This window comes from Petaurus breviceps, unplaced genomic scaffold (assembly GCF_028583685.1).
Source record: "Petaurus breviceps papuanus isolate PSGF00001 unplaced genomic scaffold, PetGlider_PUasm1.0 90639, whole genome shotgun sequence".
Lineage (NCBI taxonomy): Eukaryota > Metazoa > Chordata > Mammalia > Diprotodontia > Petauridae > Petaurus > Petaurus breviceps.
Window position 1 is genome coordinate 7,093,979 of NW_027187296.1, and position 21,622 is coordinate 7,115,600.

The following is a 21,622-nucleotide window of genomic DNA, read 5'->3' on the forward strand; positions in this document are numbered from 1 at the left end:
CATTGGACCTGAAGCCAGGAAAACCCAAGTTCAAATCCTGCCTCAGACTCTTACTCGCTGTGTGACCCTGGGCAAGCCAATTAACTGGAGTCAAGTTTCTTCATCTAAAAACAGAGATAACAAGTAAAAGTACCTACCTCCAAGGGTTGTTTCTGAGGATCAATTGAAGTAATAATTATAAAATGCTTAGCACTGTAGTTGGGATGTAGTAGGTGCTTAATAAATGCCTGTTTCCTTCCTTCCTTCTGCCTTTAGATAGAAGGTTGTGGATAGGGAGGTTGCCCACAGAATTCGAGGGGCAAGAACTTCAGATCGGTCTAATTCTAATCAAGGGATGGTCTTTGAAAGCGTCCCTCAGTTTCTGAGACACAGGGAGACCAGAGTATCCCAGAAGGTGGGGGTGTCTGATGCCACAGGGAAGTGAAGATAAAAACTGAGAACATGACCCTGGGTTTTCTCTAGGCTTTGCTTTCTACCTCTACAAAATGAAGGGGTTAAGAGGATCTCTTTTCCACCTCTAAATCCTATGAGTAATCAGGATGTCACTGCAAACCTTGGAGACAATGGGGCAATGTGAGTGGAAGTTGGATCACTGTAGACAACAGTGTGCTGTGAGGGGCTGAAGGCAGTGTTTGGAATCCTGGGGACAAGTGAGATAGAACAATGATAACTCTAGAGGAGCTTGGGAGATGAGTGCACGTTTGCAAACTGAAGGAAAGAAGGCAGCAGAGACTCAAGAAAGATAGGAAATGATCAAGGCAGCAAGGTTCTAGAGGAGACAGAAGGAACCAAGTCAAGGCCATGATTGGTCGGAATGGCCTTGAGCAAGGAAGAGGGGTCACCTCCTGTGAGAATGGAGGGAAAGAGGCCTAACTACATGGAGAACAGGGATGATGATAAAAGTATCCTCCCAACAACCCCGCAGGGGTGACGAATGCAGTTATCATCCTTATTGCAAGGATAATACGTAGGTTTAGCCATTTGCCACACCAGTGTCCAGTTATTCGTTTAGCAGAACCACTGTCAGTTTCCCTGTCCTCTCAACAAAATCTCTCAGAATTTCCAAAGCTGGGCCAGGCTCAGCCTTCTGTGCTTGTAATAGAGAGGAGGAGTCATGAGGCTGCCCTCCACCCCTCATTCTTCAGGGGCCCTGGGGGAGGCTGAGCCAGGGGAAGATGGAGGAGCCTCAGATTCCAGTAAGCAGCCAAGCCAGCTACATAGGAAGCTCTCTGAGGGCAGGAACTCTCACTTCTCTCAGTCCTATATCTCCCTCAATACCAAGTACTGCTCTCCATATCTTAAGCACTGGCTGAATGAAAGGAGTCTTTGGGTCCATAGAAGAAAAAAAAAAAAGAACCAGACTGAGACAAAGGGCACTGAGGGAATTCAACATAACAGAAAAGATCTCATCCTCCCATGGTACCCCTGCCCTGGGAGGTGACTTCTGTGAACCCCTCCCACTTCCTCACCGGGCGGTAGTCGAGGTCCGTGAGATCCTTGAGGCCACCTCGAAGGAGGTCCAGCCACTCCCGGTCACCCACCGAGTTCTCCTGGGTCCCAAATACATAGATGTCATGGGGGATGGTCACAGTGACTTCATCCAGAGTCTTCCCCAGGCCTTTCGAGGTGAACCACGAGGTTATGTTTTTGGGGGGTGGCACGCTGCCTAGGGGAGGGCAGGGGACAGGGCATCAGAGGAGGGTGACCAGGCCCTGCTCCTTTAGCCCATGGACCTCTTGAATAACAACAGCAACGTAAAGAAGAATAATGGCAACTCCAACTACCATACAAGGCTTACAACTCTATGATATCAGTAGTAAAATCTTGTCTCTGGTTTATGGATAACACTAAGGTTAAGTATCTTGGGTTCCACAACTAATAACCTGCAGCTTCTGTGATAGAGTCAAGATTCAAACCCAGGCCTGTCCTGATTCAACTTTAGCAATCTTTCCATTATGCCACACCAGCTTTTTTTCTGAGGATCCCAGGCCTTCCCAATTCTGTCCCCAGGATCCAGGCCACCCGATTTATCCCCAGTCTCCCAGCTTAGCTCCATCTGCTCCAGGGCTCCCCATAACTCCTAGCTCTCCCTCCTCCCCTGTCTGTCCATTGGGAGTCCCATTGTAGCACACCCTTTGCAAGTCCCCAAGAAAGACAGACCCATATTCCAAGTGCCAATGAAGATGGAGATCATATCTGGCTCATCCTGATTGGAGTGTTTATTCTTCATCAGTTGCAGCAGCTGGCAAAATGCCTCCCTCTTCTGCGGATGAAAAAAAGAGGACTAGTGAGCCAGTGATCAGGGAAGGCTGCTGACCTTCCCACCTAATCACTGGGCAAAACGGCACTATCTCCCCAGCCTCCTTCAGTTCTGGCCTTAAATAGGAGCTGGCCCCACAATCCCACCCATCTCCCTAAAGGGCTGTCTGTCTCTCACACTCAGCAAGGAGTGTAAGGACTACCCAGGGAGCCAGCATCTTCTGCCTTTTTATCAGGACCCACACCCACCAATGCTACTCTTCCTGGTAAAGTGTCAGACCCTGGACGCTATCTGCTCCTCACTACCTTATGGGACATGGTGAGATCCCTGGGCTCGGAACCAAAAGACAAGCTCCAATATGAATTCTAGATCTTACTAGCTGAGGGACTCAGGGGTAATTCCTTTCCCCCATTAAGACTGTTTCCTGATATACAAAAAATAAGGACAATAATACTTAGTCTCCCAATCCTCCAAGGATCAGCTGAAAGAACTAGAGGATGTTTAGTTTAGTTTAAAGACAAGAAGTCTGAAGGGAGCACGTGTATTCATGTGTTCATGTAGTCTTGATCTGCCTGGCCCAGAAGGACAGAACTAGAGGCAGTGGGTAGAAGCTTCAGAGGGGTAGAGATTAGCTTCACCCAAGGAAGAACTCTGCAACAATATGAGCTGACCAAAAGTCGAATGAATGGGCTACCTACAGAAGTCCTGACTCTTTCCTCACTGAAAAGCTTAAGGCAAAGGCTGAATAAACCCTCACGAGTAGCAGTAGAATCCTAAGATCTCATAGAAAGAGGGATGCTGTTTGGATATAGTTGACATTAGACTTCTGAGGTCTTCCTTGATTCTAGGGGGTCTCTGAAAGTGGTTTTTAAATTTTATGTAATGGAATGAGGGGTAGGGAGGGAACAAACATTTATTAAGCACCTACTAAGTACCAGGCACTTTACAAATATGGTTTCATTTGATCCTCACAACAACCCTAATAGGTATGTGCTTTTATCATCCCCATTCTATAGTTGAGGGAACTGAGAAAGACAGGGGTGATGTGACTTATCCAAGGTCACACAGCTAGTAAGTGTCTGAGGCTGGATTTAAACTCAGGTTTTCCTGACTCCAGGCTCCATGGTCTATCCACTACACTACCAACTGCTTCATAAGAGCAGAAAGGCTTATTGCCTGAAGGTTGGCCACCAAGGGATGGATTTTTTTTTTTAAATCATGGCAACTTATGAATCCTGTCTGCTTCTGCCTTAGCTAACTTCTGTGGACTTGACTTCCTGTCTCCTTAAACCTACCGGTCCTGCCTGATCCTTTTAGTCTAAGAAATGAGTACTGCTGGGGGTAGCTAAGTGGTGCAGTGAATAGAGTACTGGTCCTGGAGTCAGAAGGACCTGAGCTCAAATCCAGCTTTAGACACTTAACACTTAGTGGTGTGACCTTGGGCAAGTCACTTAACCCCAATTGCCCTGCCTTCCCCTCTCCAAAAAGAAAATAAAAAGAAATAAATATTGTGTAAAGAAGAAAACGTCTGAAGACTTGAGTTCACTTCCCCCTGAGTCCTAGTTTCATCTTTTATAAAATTGAGGAGTTGGACTAAGCTTTTAGAGTCTTTAGGGTCTCAAGCGATTTTCTAGCTTTTTCTTTTTTTTCTCTCTAGCTTTTTCTACTTCCTTTGTAGCAGACACAAAAACAATACCAGTCAAGTTGGATTCCAAGCCCTAGCTTAACATGATGCAACCTTTCTTGGTCCCATCATCCCTTTCCTCCCAGTTACACATTCTGGGCAGTCTGTACCTTTTCCCTAAACCCCCACCCCACTCCAATCCCCTAGAGCTTACCCTGGCACTGACAAAGATGAAGTCCTTCCGCTGAGTCCTTTCTTTCTCCTTCTCAAATACAATGCCCAGCTTATTCTGGACCCTCTGGGACTTGATAAGTTGTCGAACTAAGAGTGGGGAGGAGAGCCCAGGAGAAAAGGCCAAGTCACACACATATACCCAAAGACTACTGTGCCCTGTTTGCCAGGCACAACAACCTCTACTGTCTACCACTCCCCCCCAGTCCCACCCCCAGACACTTGCCCCAGTCTGTGTCATCTCCTCTCAGGCTCACTATGGGACATGGGAGAACATGGTCCCCCACTCTGTGACTATTCTATGTTCCTTCTATGTCCCTCCCCCAGGCACATGAACAGGCACCCTGGATTCTCCAGCCTCATGGTCACCCATAGGTTCACATCAATGCAGGCATGGGGTAAATAAGATTCCCCTCCTTGTCAATCTCAGTTTATGCCCTAGCTGTAACTCCCACATGAGGGAGATGCCTCCCAATACTTTATCTCTAGCCTTGACTTCTCTCCTGTGCCTCAAACCAGCAGCTAGGCCAAGAGTTGACAAGCCAATCCCTGAGGACCTGTACAAAAACAGGCAACAAGCTAGATTTGGCCCTCAAGCCAGAGTTGGCTGACCCCTGAGCTAGGCTGTCCCACCTCAAACTCACTGTATCTAAAACAAAACTTATGATCATGTTTCCCTTTAAACTTGCTTCTCCTTCACTACAGCCTACTATTCAGCTAGTGTTCCCTGTTCATAACCTTGGGTTACCTGGGACTCCTCCTCCCTACCCTCTTACATCCAACCAGTTAACCTACAAAATCCTATGGATTCTATTTCTGAAATGGTTCTTCAACCACTCTTCTTCTCTCTTCTGACTTAATATAAATCCTTACTACCACCAGCCTGGACCACCAAAAAAACATCCTAATAGATCTTCCTGTCCTTACCTCCCCTGTTCCAATTTGTCTTTCACATACTAAAGATATGATTTCTCATCAATGCAGGAAAAGAGTTCCTTTTGCAGATTACAAAAGTTAAAGCAGCATGGTCCAGTAGAAAAATGGCTTAGTTCTGAAGTGACAGTACCTGGGTTCAGATCCTATCTCTGCTCCTTACTAACCCATGTGACCTTAGACAAGTTACTTAATCTCCTCAGACCCCAGATTCTTCATCTGTAAAAGCAGGGATTAGACTACAAGGCCTCTGAAGTACCTAGACTAATGATTCTATAAAATCCTTCTATGAGCTAATAGCTAATCCTGGGCCATAAAGAGGTTAAATGACTTGCCTAGGACCACTGGGCTAATAAGTGTCAGAGATGGGATCTGAACCTAGATCTTCCAGACTCTAAGCCATAGGCTGTCTTTCCCAGACTACTAGAATAATCCTTTTCATCCAAAAATATCTGCTCATTTCAGTTCTCCACTCAAAATACTTCAGCAAAATTCAAGCTACCTGGAGGGGTATTTAATGCCTTCAACAATCTTTTTCAACCTTATTCCATATTACTCCAGCCAAATGAGACTTGACTTTGCCCAAAGAACTCTCTTTGTGCTCACCTCATATCTATGCCTTTCTTCACTGGTCTTTGCACTTAGAATAGTCTCCCTCTTCTTCTTCACAAGCTGAATTCTTACCCAAACTTTAAAGTCAAGTTCTAAAGCTTTGCCTGTACTCCCCCCCCCCAAACCCATGCATTTATCATGTAATATCAATCGATCAATAAACATTTATTAAGCTACCTAATTTACTAAGCAACAATAAACATTTATTAACCTGCTATGTATCAGGCATTGTGCTAAGCATTGGGGATACAAAAAGAGGCAAAAGATGGCCCCTGTCCTCAAGGAACTCACAATATAACGGGAGAGACAACATGCAAACAAATATATTAAAACTAGCTATATATAGGATAAATAGGAAATAATTAACAAAGGGAAGGCACTGGAATTAAATGGAGTTGGGGAAGGCTTTCTGTAAAGTATGAAATTTTAGCTGGAATTTAAAGGAAGACAGGGAAGTCAATTATATTGAATATAATAGATTTTATTTGAGTTTTATTCTTCCAACTAGACTTTGAACTAGTAGAATGCTCTGTTTCCAGCTGGTCCAGGTAAGCTGAACTGAACTGGCCAAGCCTTCCTGAGATTCCTCTGTCTCTTTCTTCCCCTTCCCCTTCACCATAGAACTCACTTCGGTCATGTGTGAATGTGGTCCAGTCCTCCTGGGAGTCCCGCTGCCTTCGGAGCAACACAAGCCGTCCACCCTCCACATCAACACTCAGTGTGAACTTCTGAGACTTTCCAATCTTGGTAAGGTCACTCAGAGTCACATCCAGTTTCACCTGAAACCAGTCAGGTCACAGCTGAAAGTATGCTGTATACTTAGATTGTAGACTTCCCATATTGAGAAATACCCTCCCCATGCTCAAATGCCAACAACATGACCTTAATAGACTCAGGAGCCCTCTAAGACCACCCCAAGGAGGCCAGGACCATCCTCCCAATCCTTCCCCTTGCCTTGGTCCCCACCTCAAAGGCTTGCACAGGAATGCTCTTAGCTTTACGAGTGGATGGTTGGAGTGGGGTTGGGGGTGCTGTAGAGCTCATATCTTGCAGGGCTTTCAAGGCCTGTGGAAAGAGAGTCTGTGGGTTCAAGGTCAAGATCAAGGTTGGAGTTGGGGTCAAAGTTGTAGTTCTGAAGTCAGATGTAAGGGGTAGATTATAAACTTGGAACAAGGGTCTGACTCTTGTATCAGGTTACTGGTCACAGATGGGATTAAGATTTGAGATCAGAGGTTAGGTTAAAGGTCAAGCTAAGGGAAAGGAAGACAGATCACCTTCCTCTGGATGCCAGACAGGAAGTCCTTTAGCACAGACAGCTTGAGGACCAGACTCTCCAGCTCTTGCTCTCCTGTCTGGTTAGAGCTCTGCAGGTGGAAGAGGGGAAGACCCCTGAGGCTAATGAAAGTTCAGACCCATCCTCACCTCCCCAGGTCCCAAGCAGACAAAGTCCCAGGGCTCATACCTCCCTTACCCCCACACAGGTCTCCAAGTCTAATACCAGCACCCTTCTTCTAGGAAAAAAGAAGAGCTCCCCCTAGCCAGCCCCAGCCCCAGCCCCACCTGTTGCTGAAGAAGCCGGGTCACCATTGGCGAGCTCTGCTGGTCAAACACCTTAGAAAGAATCTCAAGGCCAGACAACACTTTGTCTACCTCACTGGGCCCAGGGGTAAGAGGTAGGAAGAAAGCAGAAAAAAGTTTATTGAAAGAATTAGGATAATAGTCATAGACTCTATGAACCAGAATGGCCTGAAAAGGGTATCTAATTATAAAAGTATGAATTTAAAGGTGGAGGGGACCATAGAAGGTTGCCAAGCTCAACCCCTTCATTTTACAGAGAATGAAGTCAAGGCCTAATGAGGTTAATCCATCTGCCCAGGGTCACACAACTTGTTAGTAGTAGAGGCAGGATTTGAACCTAGGTCTCCTAACTCCAAGTCCAGCCTTACTGTTAGACAAGAAAGCCCTGCAATGGCAAGAGTCCACCACACACTTGCAAAGAAAGCCCCTCTACTATATCTCTGACAAGTAATTATCCAGTCTTGGCCTGAAGACCTCCCATAATGAGGAGCTTACCACTTCTTCAAGTAGCCCATTACACTTAAAGAGAGTTCTAATGGTAAGGAAGTTTTGCCTGACATTCAACAAACCTTCATGAAATGCCTATTATAGCCTAAGTCCTCTGCTATATGTTAGAAATCAAGATCAACTAACACAATTCCAGAAGACTCATGATGGAAAATGCTATCCACATCCAAAGAAAGGACTATGGAGTCTGAATGCAGATCAAAGCATACTATTTTCTCTTCTTTTTGTTCCTTTTTCTTTCCTGTGGTTTTTCTCTTTAATTCTGATTCTTTTACAACATGACTAATGTGGAAATAAATTTAATATGATTGTACATGTATCACCTATATCAGATTGCTTGCTGTCTTGGGAAGCAGGGGGAGAAAAAAAATTAGAACTCAAAATCATATAAAAGTGAATGTTGATGGGGTGGCTAGGTGGCAAAGTGAATAGAGCACTGGTCCTGGAGTCAGGAAGACCTGAGTTCAAATCCGGCCTCAGTCACTTAATACATACTAGCTGTCTGACCTTGGACAAGTCACTTAAGCCCAATTACCCTGCCCTCCCCCCTCCAAAAAGCAAAAAAAAAGTGGATGTTGAAAACTATCTTTACATGTAATTGGAAAAAATAAAATACTATTAAGTGGGTAGGTGGGGGAAAGAAATTGAGATCAAAATAAAATGAAAAAACAAAAATGCATTAGATGCTACCCTCAAGGACCTTACATTTTACAAGAAACCAACAAAATATATACAAACTAATTAGAGGTGAAGCACTGGCAAATGGGAGATTCACTAAAGGCTTATGGAAAAGAGGTGTCCCTTAAAATAAGCCTTGAAAAGAGCTAGGGGCTCCAAGAGGTACAGGTGAGGAAGGAAGGCATTCCAGAGGTAAGGGACCATTTATACAGGACAGAAAATGATGGACTGTCAGGAATAGCTAATGGCCAGGAGGCTGCTTTGATTAATACAGAGAATATATCAAGGAGAAGAGCATGAAATAAGACTGGAAAAGTAGATGGGAGCCAGATTATGGAGGGTTCTAAATGTCAGGCTGAGAATTTTGTATTTTATTCTGGGAGTAATAAAAAAGCTGCTGAAGATGGCAAATAAGGGAGTCCCATGGAAAGACCTATGTTTTTCCAGGTTATCAGTTTGTCATTTGGGTGGAGGATGAATTGGAGGGGGAAAAAATGGGACCATTAAAAGGTTATTGAAATAGCCCAGATGAGGGGTGATAAGGGTTTCAACTAGGTTTGAGGCTATGCACATGTGTACATGGAGAGAAGAGGATAAGTGTGAAAGGTGCTGGGGGAGTAGGATCTACAAGAAGATCAGGCACTAATTAGATGTGGGAGATAAAAAAAATAATAATAAAGTAAAAAAAAAATAAAAATAAAAAGATGTGGGAGGTAAAGGAGTGGGAAAAGTCAAAGATGTCTTGGGGGCTTATGAACATGAGCGATAAGAAATGTAATGAAAATGACCTTAACAGAAATCAGAAATCTGAAGGAGAGCCTGAGGGAAAATATAAGAAGTTCTATCTGGACATCTAGGTGAAGATGCCTGAAAGACGTGTCTAGAATGCTCTCTCTTCTCCCTTCCCCCTCAAAGAAAACAAAAACAAAAACATTTATTAAGGGTTTACTGTGTGTCAGGCACCATGCTAAGTGCTGGAGATACAAAAAAAAGGAAAAGACAGCCTCTGCCCTCAAGGAGCTTACAATCTAATGGGAATAAGAGAATCCTTAGCTTCCTTCAGAGCATAGCTCACATGTCAACTCCTCTGAGAAACCTTTCTGAAACATTCTTTGGGGGTATGCTAGAGAGCCAATGGTTAAATTTTCAGTGTGAACATCTACACCTCCAAAAACTCTGGCTTAATTTATCTTCTATAGATTATCTAGAAATGTCAGTAATGCAGATTAAATCTGTGTTATATGTACATCACACCCCGCCCCCCAGCCAACAATTATCAGCACAGCTCTAGACACCCGTGTCATTCACACTCTTGCTCCCTTCCCCTCAAAAATTACTTCATCTTTACATTTTGCATTTGCTTTTGTGTGTAGACATTGTATCTCCACGGTAGACTGTGTGCTCTACGAGGGGAAAGTCACTTTCCCTTTTGTCCTTATATTCATAGCACTGGCTTTGAAAGTAAAAAGTGCTTTATAAAGGTTTGCTGGATTGAAAAACAAAAATAGATGTCTGGGAGGCAGGGCTTAGGTCAAGCTTGAATGTGCCTTTGACACTCATCCATTGCTCCTCCTGGACCTGCTGTCTCACACCAGGCAGCATTAACCCAATCTCCCATCCCTAGGACAGCTCTTCCAATTACCTACTGGCCTATGGCAGAAAGTATGTTACAGTACAGAGAAGGAAATGGTTACTAGAGACCAGGTAGGCTTGGGAGGTCAGAGGTGAGGGGTTACCTGTGTAGCCTTCGGCACGAAGTGACCAGGGTTCGGGTTAGGTGGGGAAGGCTGCTGGCTCCTCCCCGAACAGCCTCCAGGTCCAGCCCATAGCTGCCTTTCAGGTACTCGTGGGAGACTGTGACAGTACTCAACCCATTGGGGGCACTGCAGAGGACAGAAGAAGGAAGTTCAGGGGGGCCCCCAAAACGGTCTCAGCTATGACCCCCACTGTCCTTCTGTCCCCTGGGGTAGCTGATGGCAAAGATGAGGAGTGCTTAGGTCAGTGGCTTGAAGCAGTAGAATGAAAACAAGTTAAGGCCAGGCCAGCCTCCTGGGAAAGTCTCACCTCTGTGTAGGGGAACAGGTGGGAAGGGGGACAGGTCTCACATCTCCAGGACTAGAATAGGGAAGTATCTTTCTGTGAGTGGTAAGGGAATCTGATATTTCCATGGACTGGGACAAGCTCACATCACATCACAAACACATATGTGTTTGGAGTGGGGTGGGAGGAGTTTACTTCTTTGTGAAGGGAGGTGATTTTTTTTAAAAGAGAGATGGGGCTTACCTTTCTGTAGCAGGAGTAGTGGGGGACTCCAGGCTTGGTGGTGGACTGCTGGGCCTAGCCACACTGCTAATGCTACTGCCCGCCGAGAAGCTGGTAGAGCCTGATCGAGGAGGCAGTGGGGGCTTCTCATCTTCCCCATCTGAAAAAAACCATCAGTGATAAATGTAGAGACACTAGCCTAATTCTCAGCTCTAATCCAGCCCCTGTAGCCTCTATCCCTAGGCTATCACCCTAAAGGGTGGGGTGTGTAGAGGTGGACAGGTATAGAGGTGAGTAGTAACTCAGAGACCATGGGGATGAGTTTAGGGGCCAAGACCTACCTGAGTAGTCTCGATCATCAGGGACCTCAGCCTCCCTCTCCACAGGCAGCAATAGAGCACAAACCAAACCCTGGTTGGGTTGTGCGTAGAGGTCAATAAGCTCACCCAGTGTCTGAAACCGGCGTACAGGAATGCCCTGGGATGACTGTGGGAAAAGAAAGGGGTAGGAGAGGAGTCAGTGCTAGAAAAGAGGGCAGAGCAAGTGAGAAAGAGAGGGCTCTATATACCTAGCATATAGCAGTCTCTTAATAAATACTTTTTGAAGGAATTATCAGAGTATCTATGAGCTGGAAGAAACTACAGAGGGCATTTAGATCACAAAAGGGACCTCAGAGATCATGAGTCCAACCCCCTCACTTTATAGAGGAGGAAACAGAGGCCCAGAAAGGTTAAGTGATTTGCACAAAGCCTCATAGCTTGTGTGCGGCAGGTGCAAACCGGGGACTAGGTTGGTGAAGGAAAAAATTGACCAGAATCTCCCACCTGCACTGCCAGGAAGTCCTCTCCATCAGGTAGGATTCGGTAGGTATGAACATGTTTCTGGTACCTGTGGGGGATGAACAGGGTAAAGGATTAGGCCTCCAGCTTGCACTGGTACACCCAATCCCCAGCTGCCACGGCCCCCCTCTCAAAAAAAAAAAAAAAAACACAAACAGAAAAACCAGAGCAAACTTCCGACTCAGCCCCTTAGATGTTGGCAGAGTAGGGAGGAGTCCAGGCTAGGTGCAGGCGGTATGCCCTGTTTGTGCTGCCCCAGGCAACAAGCAGGGCCTTTGTCAGCTTCCCAGCTGTCTAAACACTCTGCTACCATCACCTACCCTCCCCACCCCCAACCAGGTAAGTTTCAGAACAGTTCCAGAAAAGGGTACCATGTGTGTATATATACACAAGCACATACATATATGTATGTATGTGTATGTGTTCATGTGTATGTGTGTTTATATATATACATACATGAACATATACAGTCTTTGTATGTGTCTGTGTCTACGTGGCAGAGGTAGGTGTGTTCATTTAACCTTGCTCAGACAGGGGGCTGGAGGTGGGGTGGAGAGAGAGACCTTTGTCTTGAAGAGTATGGGCTAGCTGAGGCTGAGGAGATGGGACTGACAGGGGCAGAAGGTGCTGGGTGGGCACTGACAGACGCAGGACAACAGCTGAGCAGAAGGAAAGGACAGCTGTCATCCCAGTGGCTCTTGCTGGCAACATCAAGAGTCAGATCTGGACTCAATGAGTATGGGGGAGAGGGTTGAATGGGGGGGAGGGAAGTAAGTAGTTCCTCTACTACAGAACACAGGATTCCAAATTAGAAGGGATCGACTTGCCCAATTCCTTTATCTTACCAGTGAAGAAAATCAGACTCCGAGAGTAGATGTGACTTGCCCAACAGGGTCAAACAGAACAGCAGAGCTGTGATTAGAACTCAGACCCTCCACCCCCCCCACTACCCAAAGCCCCTCCTGGAAATCACCTGAGGGTTTATATATTTGTGGAGGAAAGGGCACTGACAACCGTTTGCCAGACGTCTGGTTGTGTGTGTGTGTGTGTGTATACACGTGTGTGCGTGGACACATCAATATGCCTGGGTACATTGATGTACATGAATGACTGGTCAAGTCTATCCTGCCTGAATGTATCTGTGTCTTTGCCTATATGAGTCTTCTTATGGCCATGTATGTATGGATTATATGTCTGTTGGCATGGCTATATGTGTAAAAGTAGGTCTGAAAATTCACATGTCACAATAAACATAATAGTTCTCATTCCTATGACACTCACAGATAGACTTCAGAGTTTGCAAAGTGCCTTCCTCACGAAAACCCTTTGAGGGCATATAGAACAATTATTCCCACTTTACAAATGAGGAAATTGAGACCCAGAGAGGTTAGGGGATTGGCCCAAGGCAATGTGGAAAACCTCACACCAAAGTTTCTGAATTTCGGGTCCACTGACTTCTCTGCTACACCAAGGCTGAAGGGGTCTATGTCTGAAGGGTTAGAGAACTATTGGTTAGGCCACTTTTTTTTCTGGCCCACTTTTTTCCCACCATGCTTCCCAAATCAAGACACAGGCAGAGCAGATAATCCCAAACATCTCAGGCTCCATTCCAGGATAGAAACAAGGAGACTGAAGTCTTCATGCAGACAGAACTACCCTGAGGCAGTCTCAGGGCCCCTCTGGCTCCTTGGTCCTAGCTGACAACAGGTCTAGTCCTACCCACCCCTAATCACAGCTGTCCCCCACTCCCCATCAGCTGCTGACCAGTCAGCCCCTAAGCCCTAACAATCAAGGATCTTTTCAGGGGAGGGGACCTCCTCAAGAGAGGAATGAATATACCCCTCCATTCCCACTCCCTAACAGTGCATATTGGGGAGGGGGTGAAAAGGATAGAGACTTAAAGCACTTCCTTCCTAGGATCCATGATATTTAGACAGCCGGTCCAGTAAGGTCCCAGGTTCTCTTGCCCACAATGAGCCCCATTCCACCCTCATCAGCAGGAGGTAACAGGCAAAAGAAGGGAGAAATGATGGGGGGAGACACAGAATGATTAAAAGTTTATAGGGGAAAGGGAAGAGATAGAGGAATGAAGTAGGAGCATGAATGAAGGGACATCAGGGACAATGTGTGTATAAGCACATAGCGGAGAGAAAGAGGAAAAGAAATAAGGATGGGAGAATAAAGGAAAAAAACAGATGGGAAAATAAATTAGGGAATAGTGGGACAGTGTAGAGGGAGGAGTGGAAAAGAGACAGGGAATCAAAACACAGGAGCAGAGGTAAGACAAGGCCTTTCAAGTCTACATAGATGTTCCTCAGATATTAAAGCTGAGGCTGGGGGGAGGGAATGGGGAAAGACTCTGCCAGCTCCCTCAGATTCCCCAAACTATTTCGGCACAGACATGCTCAGAGTCAAACCCAAGGGTGACAGCCTTAGAATCTAGAGAATGATGCCCACATTAACCCAAAGTCCAGCCCAGAAACCCAAAGTCCTAAATCCAAAGACCAAGGGGCCCCACCAAGCCTGGGATTCAGAGCCTGACCATCATCCTAAATATAACAGGACCCAGGGGAGGTGACAAAGAAGGGAGTCTGAGACAACAAAAGAGTTAGATGGAGGCACTCCTCTCCCCAAAAGCCAAGACCTCAAGGGGGAAAAAACACTTTTTTCTTGGTTCCCCACTCACATCTGTCCCATCTGTGGGCCTTGGTGGGCCCCCCAGTATCTTCCTCACATACAAGTACACAAATATATGAAAATTCATGCTCAAGATCATAAACATTTTCCCACACCCTATGGTACACATTCTCACTCATTCACTCACATGGAAAGTATACACACAGGAACTCATCCTTAGACCTTAACTACATATACTTTGTATATGTACACATATACAAAGACACCCTCAAATACCCTCCAATTCTGAAATGTTGTAACTTTTAACACCCTCACAATGCTCTCAATAAGCCAAATTCTATCCAGTGCTGCCTTACACCACACAGAGGGAAGAGGAAGAAGGAGGAAGGGCAAAGGGAGTATGGCTTCACCAGGAACTTGGGGGGCTGGGATTGTGTCCAAGCAGCTGCTGGGTCTTTGTAAGGGAAGAAAGGGAGGGACACCCTGGAGTCAGGTCCAGCTCACTGAACCCAGAAGAATATGAAATGACTAACCTCGACAGAATTAATGCACCTAGAGGCATTCCAGATACCAGGACCACAAATGTGTCACTATCTCCCCAACCAATAGGCACAAACTTGTTCCTGGTGTCCCTCTCATACTTGTGATACTCGAATACTGTGAGTCTCCAATGTGTAGAACACACATACACTCTCTTTTTAGGTCTCTGTATAAACACAAACACACAACCCCCAAAAGATCACAGTCTGCACCTACCTGCCTGCCTTTCTTTACACAGCTCTGTGCACCCACCCGACTCCATAAACACAGAGAATCTCAGGGCTGTGCCACAGTCCCATTGCATCCCTTCCAGGGCACAGCAACTAGATCCCACATAGGCGGCACCCCTGGCCTTCTTCATATTCAGGTGCTGCTGCCCTCACCCTTACAGACCAAAGCACAGCATGTCTCAGTCACCCTCGACTGCCAACACACTCACTGACCCTCCCCTCAATGCTCGCCACACAACTCAGAGTTCCAGAGATCCTGCTCTCCTCCCCAAACTTCCACAGTCCCAAGCCGTCCACTTGGGACTCCCCCAACCTCCCAGGAGTCGGACAGGTCCCCTCCCCGCCACCCCTTTCCCCGGGGGCCGGCCCCGACTCACAGCACGCAGAGGGCGAAGGCTCCGGGCACGCTCTCGCTGTCTCGCACCAAGAAGCTACCGTCCCGGCCCGCCCGGGCCAGGAGCTCCTCAGCCGCTGCGCGGCTTAGGTCGCGGTGGTACCAGGCGGGGGCCGGGCTGCCCAAGGCCGCCCCGGGCCCCAGCCCCGCCCCGCCGCCCCCGCCCCCGCCGGGCCCCCCGGGGCTCGGGCCCCCGCACGCCATGGGCCCCGCGGCCGGCCGGGCCGGGCAGGGCGGTCACCGAGGCCGGAGAGGAGGCGCCATGGCCCGGGCCTGGGGCGGAGGAAGGGGAGCCGGGACTCCTGGCTCCGCGTCGAGGCTGGCGGCGGCTCCGGAGGCTCCCGCTCGGCTCCTTCCTCTCCCTGGCGTTAGTCTGCAACTTGGAAGAGAAAGAAAAGTTTGTTCAGAGGCCGAGGGGGGAGGGGAATGAGGAGGCGCGAGGGGGAGGGGACTAGAAGGGACCGGAGGGAGGAGCTGTGGGTGTCCCCGCCTCCTTCGACCAAAGGAAACCCCCCCCCCATACACTCGCAGCCCCCGCAACTCAGGAGCCGAAAATACCCCCAAGATCCACGAAGCACTGCCGCATGCCTTCCAAATACTGTTCAGAGATCCCCAAAAGAAACCATCGGGGATCCCCAAAACTGTCCAGAGAACCTCCAGATCCTCAAATTCTGCCCAGTGGGCCCCATAAAACGAACATTCCCGGGGATTCACACACACCACTCCCTGCGACTTCCATGCGAAGTTCTCCAAAGGTCCCACGAATCACCCCCAAACACATCCATGAAGTTACCCCCCAACCCTCTACCAATTTTCTTCCTCAAAATTACCTTTCAGCACTGTGAGGAACCCCTAAACATTGTTCATGGACTTTCCCAACAAATCCGGGAGCCTTCAGTACAACCCAACACCCTCCAAAATCACTCGAGCACCAAACACCTTTTAGCGTTAACCCCAACACAGGAATGAATCCTTGTCACCAGCTCCTGATATCCCTGGGGATACAGCCCTGAAGCCCCCACACTCCCAATAAGCCGCAGCGCAGCTTCCTCTCGGGATCTCCAGAGCCCTCCAGAGAGTGGAGTCTCCCCTCCCCCTCGCACTTTCCCAGTTCTCTTCCGCCGCCACCCGGAGCCCCCGAGGCCTCTCCCGGGCCTGGGAAAGGGGCCCCAGTCTCGCAGACACAGTTAAGGGAAACTCCTTCCTCTTCCCGAAAAAGGCTAAAGTCATAAAACCAACCCCGTTCTCCCTAGGAGGGCCTGCCTGGGCTCCAGGAGCTCTTAGCCCACCTGGGAATACACTCAGACACCCTCTTCCCTCGGGAACGTAGGGCCAGGCCAGGGCTGCCAGTCGACTTTAGATGGTCAGCCAGCCCTCCTCCGCCCCAGGTCCCAGACCCGCAGCCTTCCGACCCGCCCCTCTCCTCTGCCTCTCCCCGCCTCCAGCTTCCCTCCCGCCTCCTTGTACATTCAGCCCAGAGCCCGGGAAATCGAGCTTTCTCATACCAGCTATTCGTCCTCCTACTTACGCCCCTTCTTACTCCATCCCTCCCCACTTCTCCGTCTCTGCCCACCCCTCTTCTTCCGTCTTACTTGTCCCATCCTTCCCTAGCTCCCTCCATCGCCCCTTGTCTCGCTCTAACCTTCTTTCCCCCTGCCCATCGCTCCCGTCTTGTTCTCTCCATCTTCGCTTCCTTTGTCCCCACCCCCCCCACTCCCAATCCGTTCAAGTCTATTTTCTGGATCCAAGACACTGCGCCAGAGCAGTTGCTGGCAGATCCTGGCCAAAAATGTATTGCCCGAGGCCCACTCTATGGGGTGGTAACTTCCTGGTCCGGCCCCCAGGACGTCTCCTAGGGCTGGATAAAAACGGGGAGTTGTGGAGCCATCCCTGATCTCCTCTTCTCTCCTCTCGCGACACACCTTTATGTGCCTTAGGGTTAGAGGGGGCAGAAAGCTGCATAACTTACTAAAATCTGTCCTACTTTTAAACTTACAGTCTCCCACCTATCCTCTGACCCCACCCCACCCCCACCTCCCACCACAACCACTTTGTTTTCAAAGGATTTTCACTTGGAAATTAGGAAATTAGGCAGTAGGGCTGCACTGCAGGACCCTCAACTGGGGAAAGGTTTAGGAGTCAGAGATGCTTAGGAAGGCAGGAGACCTGGTTTCCTAGGTTCAAATCCTAAGTGCTGCTTCTTACTTCTTATATGACTTCCTCTCTCTTAGTATCCTCATGTATTAAGTGATGGAATGAGACAATCAGTGGTTTTCTAAGCCTGCTTGGAGAACCCTGAGACATTTTCAAGGAGTCCTTGAGGACAAAACTATTTTCATAATACTGAGATGCTACTACTAAAATTCTCCTCCCTTTTCCAACTACGTTGTCTGCGTGAGACCAAATTTTCATCAGACACTTCAGCAAATTGATTGAAGAAGATGAAAATCCAGCTATCTCCTATTAAGTCAGACCTTAAAAGAGATTTGCAAAAATATATGAAACAATGACTGTTCTAATTTTTTGGAAAACATTTTTTATTAAAATATTATTTGTGTTAACACCTAATGGATGTGACTTAACTAAATTAGTAAACATTTTAAAATGTGTTTTAATTTCTAATATGGTAATTATCAAGACAACCTGTCAAGCTCTGAAAATAAATTACCAAAGAGCCACAGAGGTTATGCACCAACTGTTACCTCTGAAAATACCAAAGAGCACAAAGAGGTTGTACACCAACTGTTAACTCTGAAAAATAAAATAAAGCAAAGTCACAGAGGTTATTACACCAACTGTCAACTCTGACCAAAGAGCCACAGAAGTTATAGCAAAAGCTTTATGCCAACTGTCAGCTCTAAAAAATAAAATAAAATAAAACCAAAGAGCTCACAGAGGTTATAAACCAAAAGCTTTCTTTTTTTCTTTTCTGCTCTAGGACAGAGGAAACCCAAGGTATCAAAGCCAAGCCTTGAAACATTTAGTTATGTCTAGACAAAGAACAAAACAGTGAGGTGTAACTAGTACATTGTAAGCCCTCTAAGGAGTTTGATCTAAAACTGAACTCTATTTGCTGTTTAAAGACCCTTAAAAAAGGACATAGGTTATGCTGACCAGAAACTCGGATCCAAAGATTGCTATAAGGTCTTTTTTTTTTTTTTTTTGCTTTTTGGATGGCAACTGAGGTTAAGCAACTTGCCCAAGGTAACATGGCTAGTTTTTTTTTTCAAGTGTCTGAGGTCGGATCGGAACTCAGGTCCTCCTGCACTCTACTCACTGCGCCACTTAGCCACCCCTTACAAAGACTTTTCTAATAATTGTACATCTCCAGCAAACCATAGGTCTTACCTGAAAACTAGACTTGTACTGATCAATCAGTGATTGTTTTCATGTTATAGACATCTGGGGAGTGTTGCACCTCCTCTTCTGAATTCAGGAAATTGCACCTGTTCATTCCACCCCCTCAATCTGAGAGCCCCTGCCAGGTCCTTCTGACTCCTCCCACAGCTGCCAGATTTGTACATGTGGACTCCTGGATCATCTGAAAACAGCCCCTGCTCTTGTGTGGATGGCAGAAGTGTCCAGGGACCTCAAGGCTCCTCTGGTACAGACATCCAGATGAGACAGCTGTCCCAAGATCCCAAACAAGGTCTGAGTCCTAGTTTTTTCCTTGTGTTATGTATGTGTCCAACCACCAAAGCCTTGGTGTAAGCATGTGTTGGCATTTTCTCCCTCTACATTCATGGCTTCCCCCTTCTTTTTTCTGCTTGTAATAGACAATGGCTAAACAAGACCTATTGTTTTGTCTGCTTATGCTCTTTGCCCTATTGGGAGTTTCTCAAAAACACCTAATATGGGGGCAGCTAGGTGTGAAGCGAATAGAGCACTGGACCTGGAGTCAGGAAGACCTGAGTTCAAATCCAGGCTCAGAAACTTAACACATACTAGCCATATGACCTTGGGCAAGTCACTTAATCCCAATTGACCCACTTTTCTCCCCTGCAGAAACAAACAAACAAAAACCACTTCCCTGATAGGTTCCCTCAAAGAAACAGCCTCCTGGGATAGAAATGCCATTCTTTTATCTACCCTCCATCATTGCTATGCAGGAGGGGCTAAAAAATTTTTGGATGTGCCACCTTAACTCCCAAGCTCACCAACCTAACTAAACCCACAGCTATCCCTCAATTCAACATCTCCCCGGGTCCAGCTAGCCTTTCATGGCATCTTGGCTTATAACTGCCTCTTCTTTCTTGGTCATAGTGGCAATTTCTTTTAGACCCTCCTCTCTTTGGTCAAAAGGGGGAAATGTCAGGATCTCTATGCCAAGATCACCCCCTCTCTTTTTACTATTAGAAGACATCCTGTTTCCCAAAGCTAAGGCCCAGCAAGCAAGCCTTGCCCTGAGCATAACAACAATCCTTTGCCCTCACCCTCTAGGATGAACTCTGGGCAGCTAAATCACAGAATTGACTCAAAACAGCCCTAGGTGGTCAATGAGCTCAGACTAAGTACTTGCAGGAACCATGTTCGAGTCATGAAGTCCTGCTATGACTTTTCACTGCCCAAATTTGACTCATTGTTGCTGTTACCCTCCCCCCCGACACAGCTGCACCTCAATGCTTGGTTCTTCTTCTAGCCACAATTCTATGTATCAAAGCTTAGGCTTGCCGCCTTGGGTCTCCTCACTCCTAGACACTGGAACCTATATCTAATTTGCCTTCTCCAACAGAATAAAGAAAGATTTTTGCTTATAAACCCTGTGAGCTCTTTGGTTTGATTTTTATTTTTCAGAGTTGACAGTTGGTATAAACTCCCTACTTACTATGAGACCCAAATGAAGTCACTTATCATTTCCCCCCATAAATTACCATTATAGAGACGCCTGAGTTGCAGTACCAATAAAATCACAAGGGCTGACCAAGAAAAGTTTCATTCCATTTTGAAATCCTATCATCTGAACGTTGATTTTCAAAAGCCCCCTCTTCTAGGCCCCAGAATCTTTTACTCATTCCAGACTTGTGGAACCCATTACTTTGATCATCTCCAAAGTGAGAGGAAAATGTGAAGAGGGGGGACATTATCATGGGGTTTAAATGCAGGTGGAATAGGGCAATGGTGACAAATCAAATAAAAATAGGTTCCTAATCTGTATATAAGGATTCCTGCAGGGCACACCACACTTTAAGCTTTGTGTTATTACATTTTTATTTATTTTGTTAAATATATCCTAATTACATTTTTTTAAAGCAATTGGGGTTAAGTAACTTGCTCAAGGTTACACGGCCAGTTATTTCTGGGTGGATGCTAAGTGTCTGAGCCTGGATTCCATCCCCCAGGTCATCCCGACACTGGGGAAGGTGCTCTTACTTGCTGTGCTACCTGGCTCCCCCCCCCCACCCCATTACATTTTAATCTGGTTCAGGGAGGTACTTAGAAGTTCCAGGCACTGGAGAGGATGTGGGCAAATTGGAACACTAATGCATTGTTGGTGGCGTTGTGAACTGATCCAGTCTTTCTGGAGAGCAATCTGGAATTATGCCCAAAGGGCTATAAATACTTTCATACCCTTTGATCCAGCAATACCACTCCTAGGGTTATATCCCAAAGAGATCATAGAAATGGGAGAAAGACCCATATGTACAAAAATGTTTATAGCAGCTCTTTTTGTGGTAGCAAAGAATTGCAAATTAAGGGGGTGCCCATCAATTGGGGAATGGCTGAACAAGTTGTGGTATATGCATGTTATGGAATACTATTGCGCTATAAGAAATGAGGAGCAGATAGTCTTCATATTTACCTGGAGAGGCTTAAAAGAACTGATGCTGAGTGAGAAGAGTAGAACCAGGAGAAATTTGTACACAATTACAGACACAACGTATGTGTGATGACCAACTTTGATAGACTGGACTCTTCTCAGCAATGCAGTGATATAAGTCAATCCCAAAAGACTCATGATGTAGAGAAATATGTGCATCCAGAGAAAGAACTAGAAAGAACTAAGTTTATATCCAGGTGGAAGCAAAATACCTGATCTTTTTTGTTCTCTTATTTGGTTTTATGTCCTCTTTACCATTTTTCATTCCAGCTGGTACGATCCGTCCTTATAACCTGACTAATGTATAATGTGAAAGTATTTACAGATCCTATACTTGACTATAAGCTGCCATGGGGGAGGAGGAGAGGGAGGGGGACAAAATGTGAAATTCAAGGAATTGTGGAATTGAATCCTGTAAACTAAAAAGAAACAAACAAATTAATAAAAAAAAAAGAAAATATATAAAAATTTTTTAAAAA

At 46.4% G+C, this 21,622-nt stretch overlaps 1 protein-coding gene across 2 annotated transcripts in view; it reads right to left on the bottom strand.

Annotated features, from left to right (window-relative positions):
• Window positions 1-16,754, bottom strand: part of INPPL1 (inositol polyphosphate phosphatase like 1) — a 37,564-nt gene extending 20,810 nt beyond the window's left edge. The window contains exons 1-13 of one of the 2 annotated variants that reach the window (XM_069064674.1): window positions 16,615-16,754; window positions 15,309-15,704; window positions 11,510-11,573; window positions 11,027-11,171; window positions 10,707-10,845; window positions 10,160-10,306; window positions 7,221-7,314; window positions 6,935-7,024; window positions 6,627-6,725; window positions 6,289-6,439; window positions 4,099-4,205; window positions 2,161-2,263; window positions 1,470-1,666 (exon numbers count right to left, since the gene is read on the bottom strand). In XM_069064674.1, the coding sequence (XP_068920775.1) occupies window positions 1,470-1,666; window positions 2,161-2,263; window positions 4,099-4,205; window positions 6,289-6,439; window positions 6,627-6,725; window positions 6,935-7,024; window positions 7,221-7,314; window positions 10,160-10,306; window positions 10,707-10,845; window positions 11,027-11,171; window positions 11,510-11,573; window positions 15,309-15,529 (1,557 nt within the window). In that variant the 5' untranslated portion in view covers window positions 15,530-15,704; window positions 16,615-16,754. Of the gene's footprint in view, window positions 1-1,469; window positions 1,667-2,160; window positions 2,264-4,098; window positions 4,206-6,288; window positions 6,440-6,626; window positions 6,726-6,934; window positions 7,025-7,220; window positions 7,315-10,159; window positions 10,307-10,706; window positions 10,846-11,026; window positions 11,172-11,509; window positions 11,574-14,694; window positions 14,902-15,308; window positions 15,705-16,614 lie in introns of those variants that run through there. The other variant, XM_069064675.1, reaches the window with a different exon arrangement.
• Between the last annotated feature and the right edge of the window lie 4,868 nt (window positions 16,755-21,622).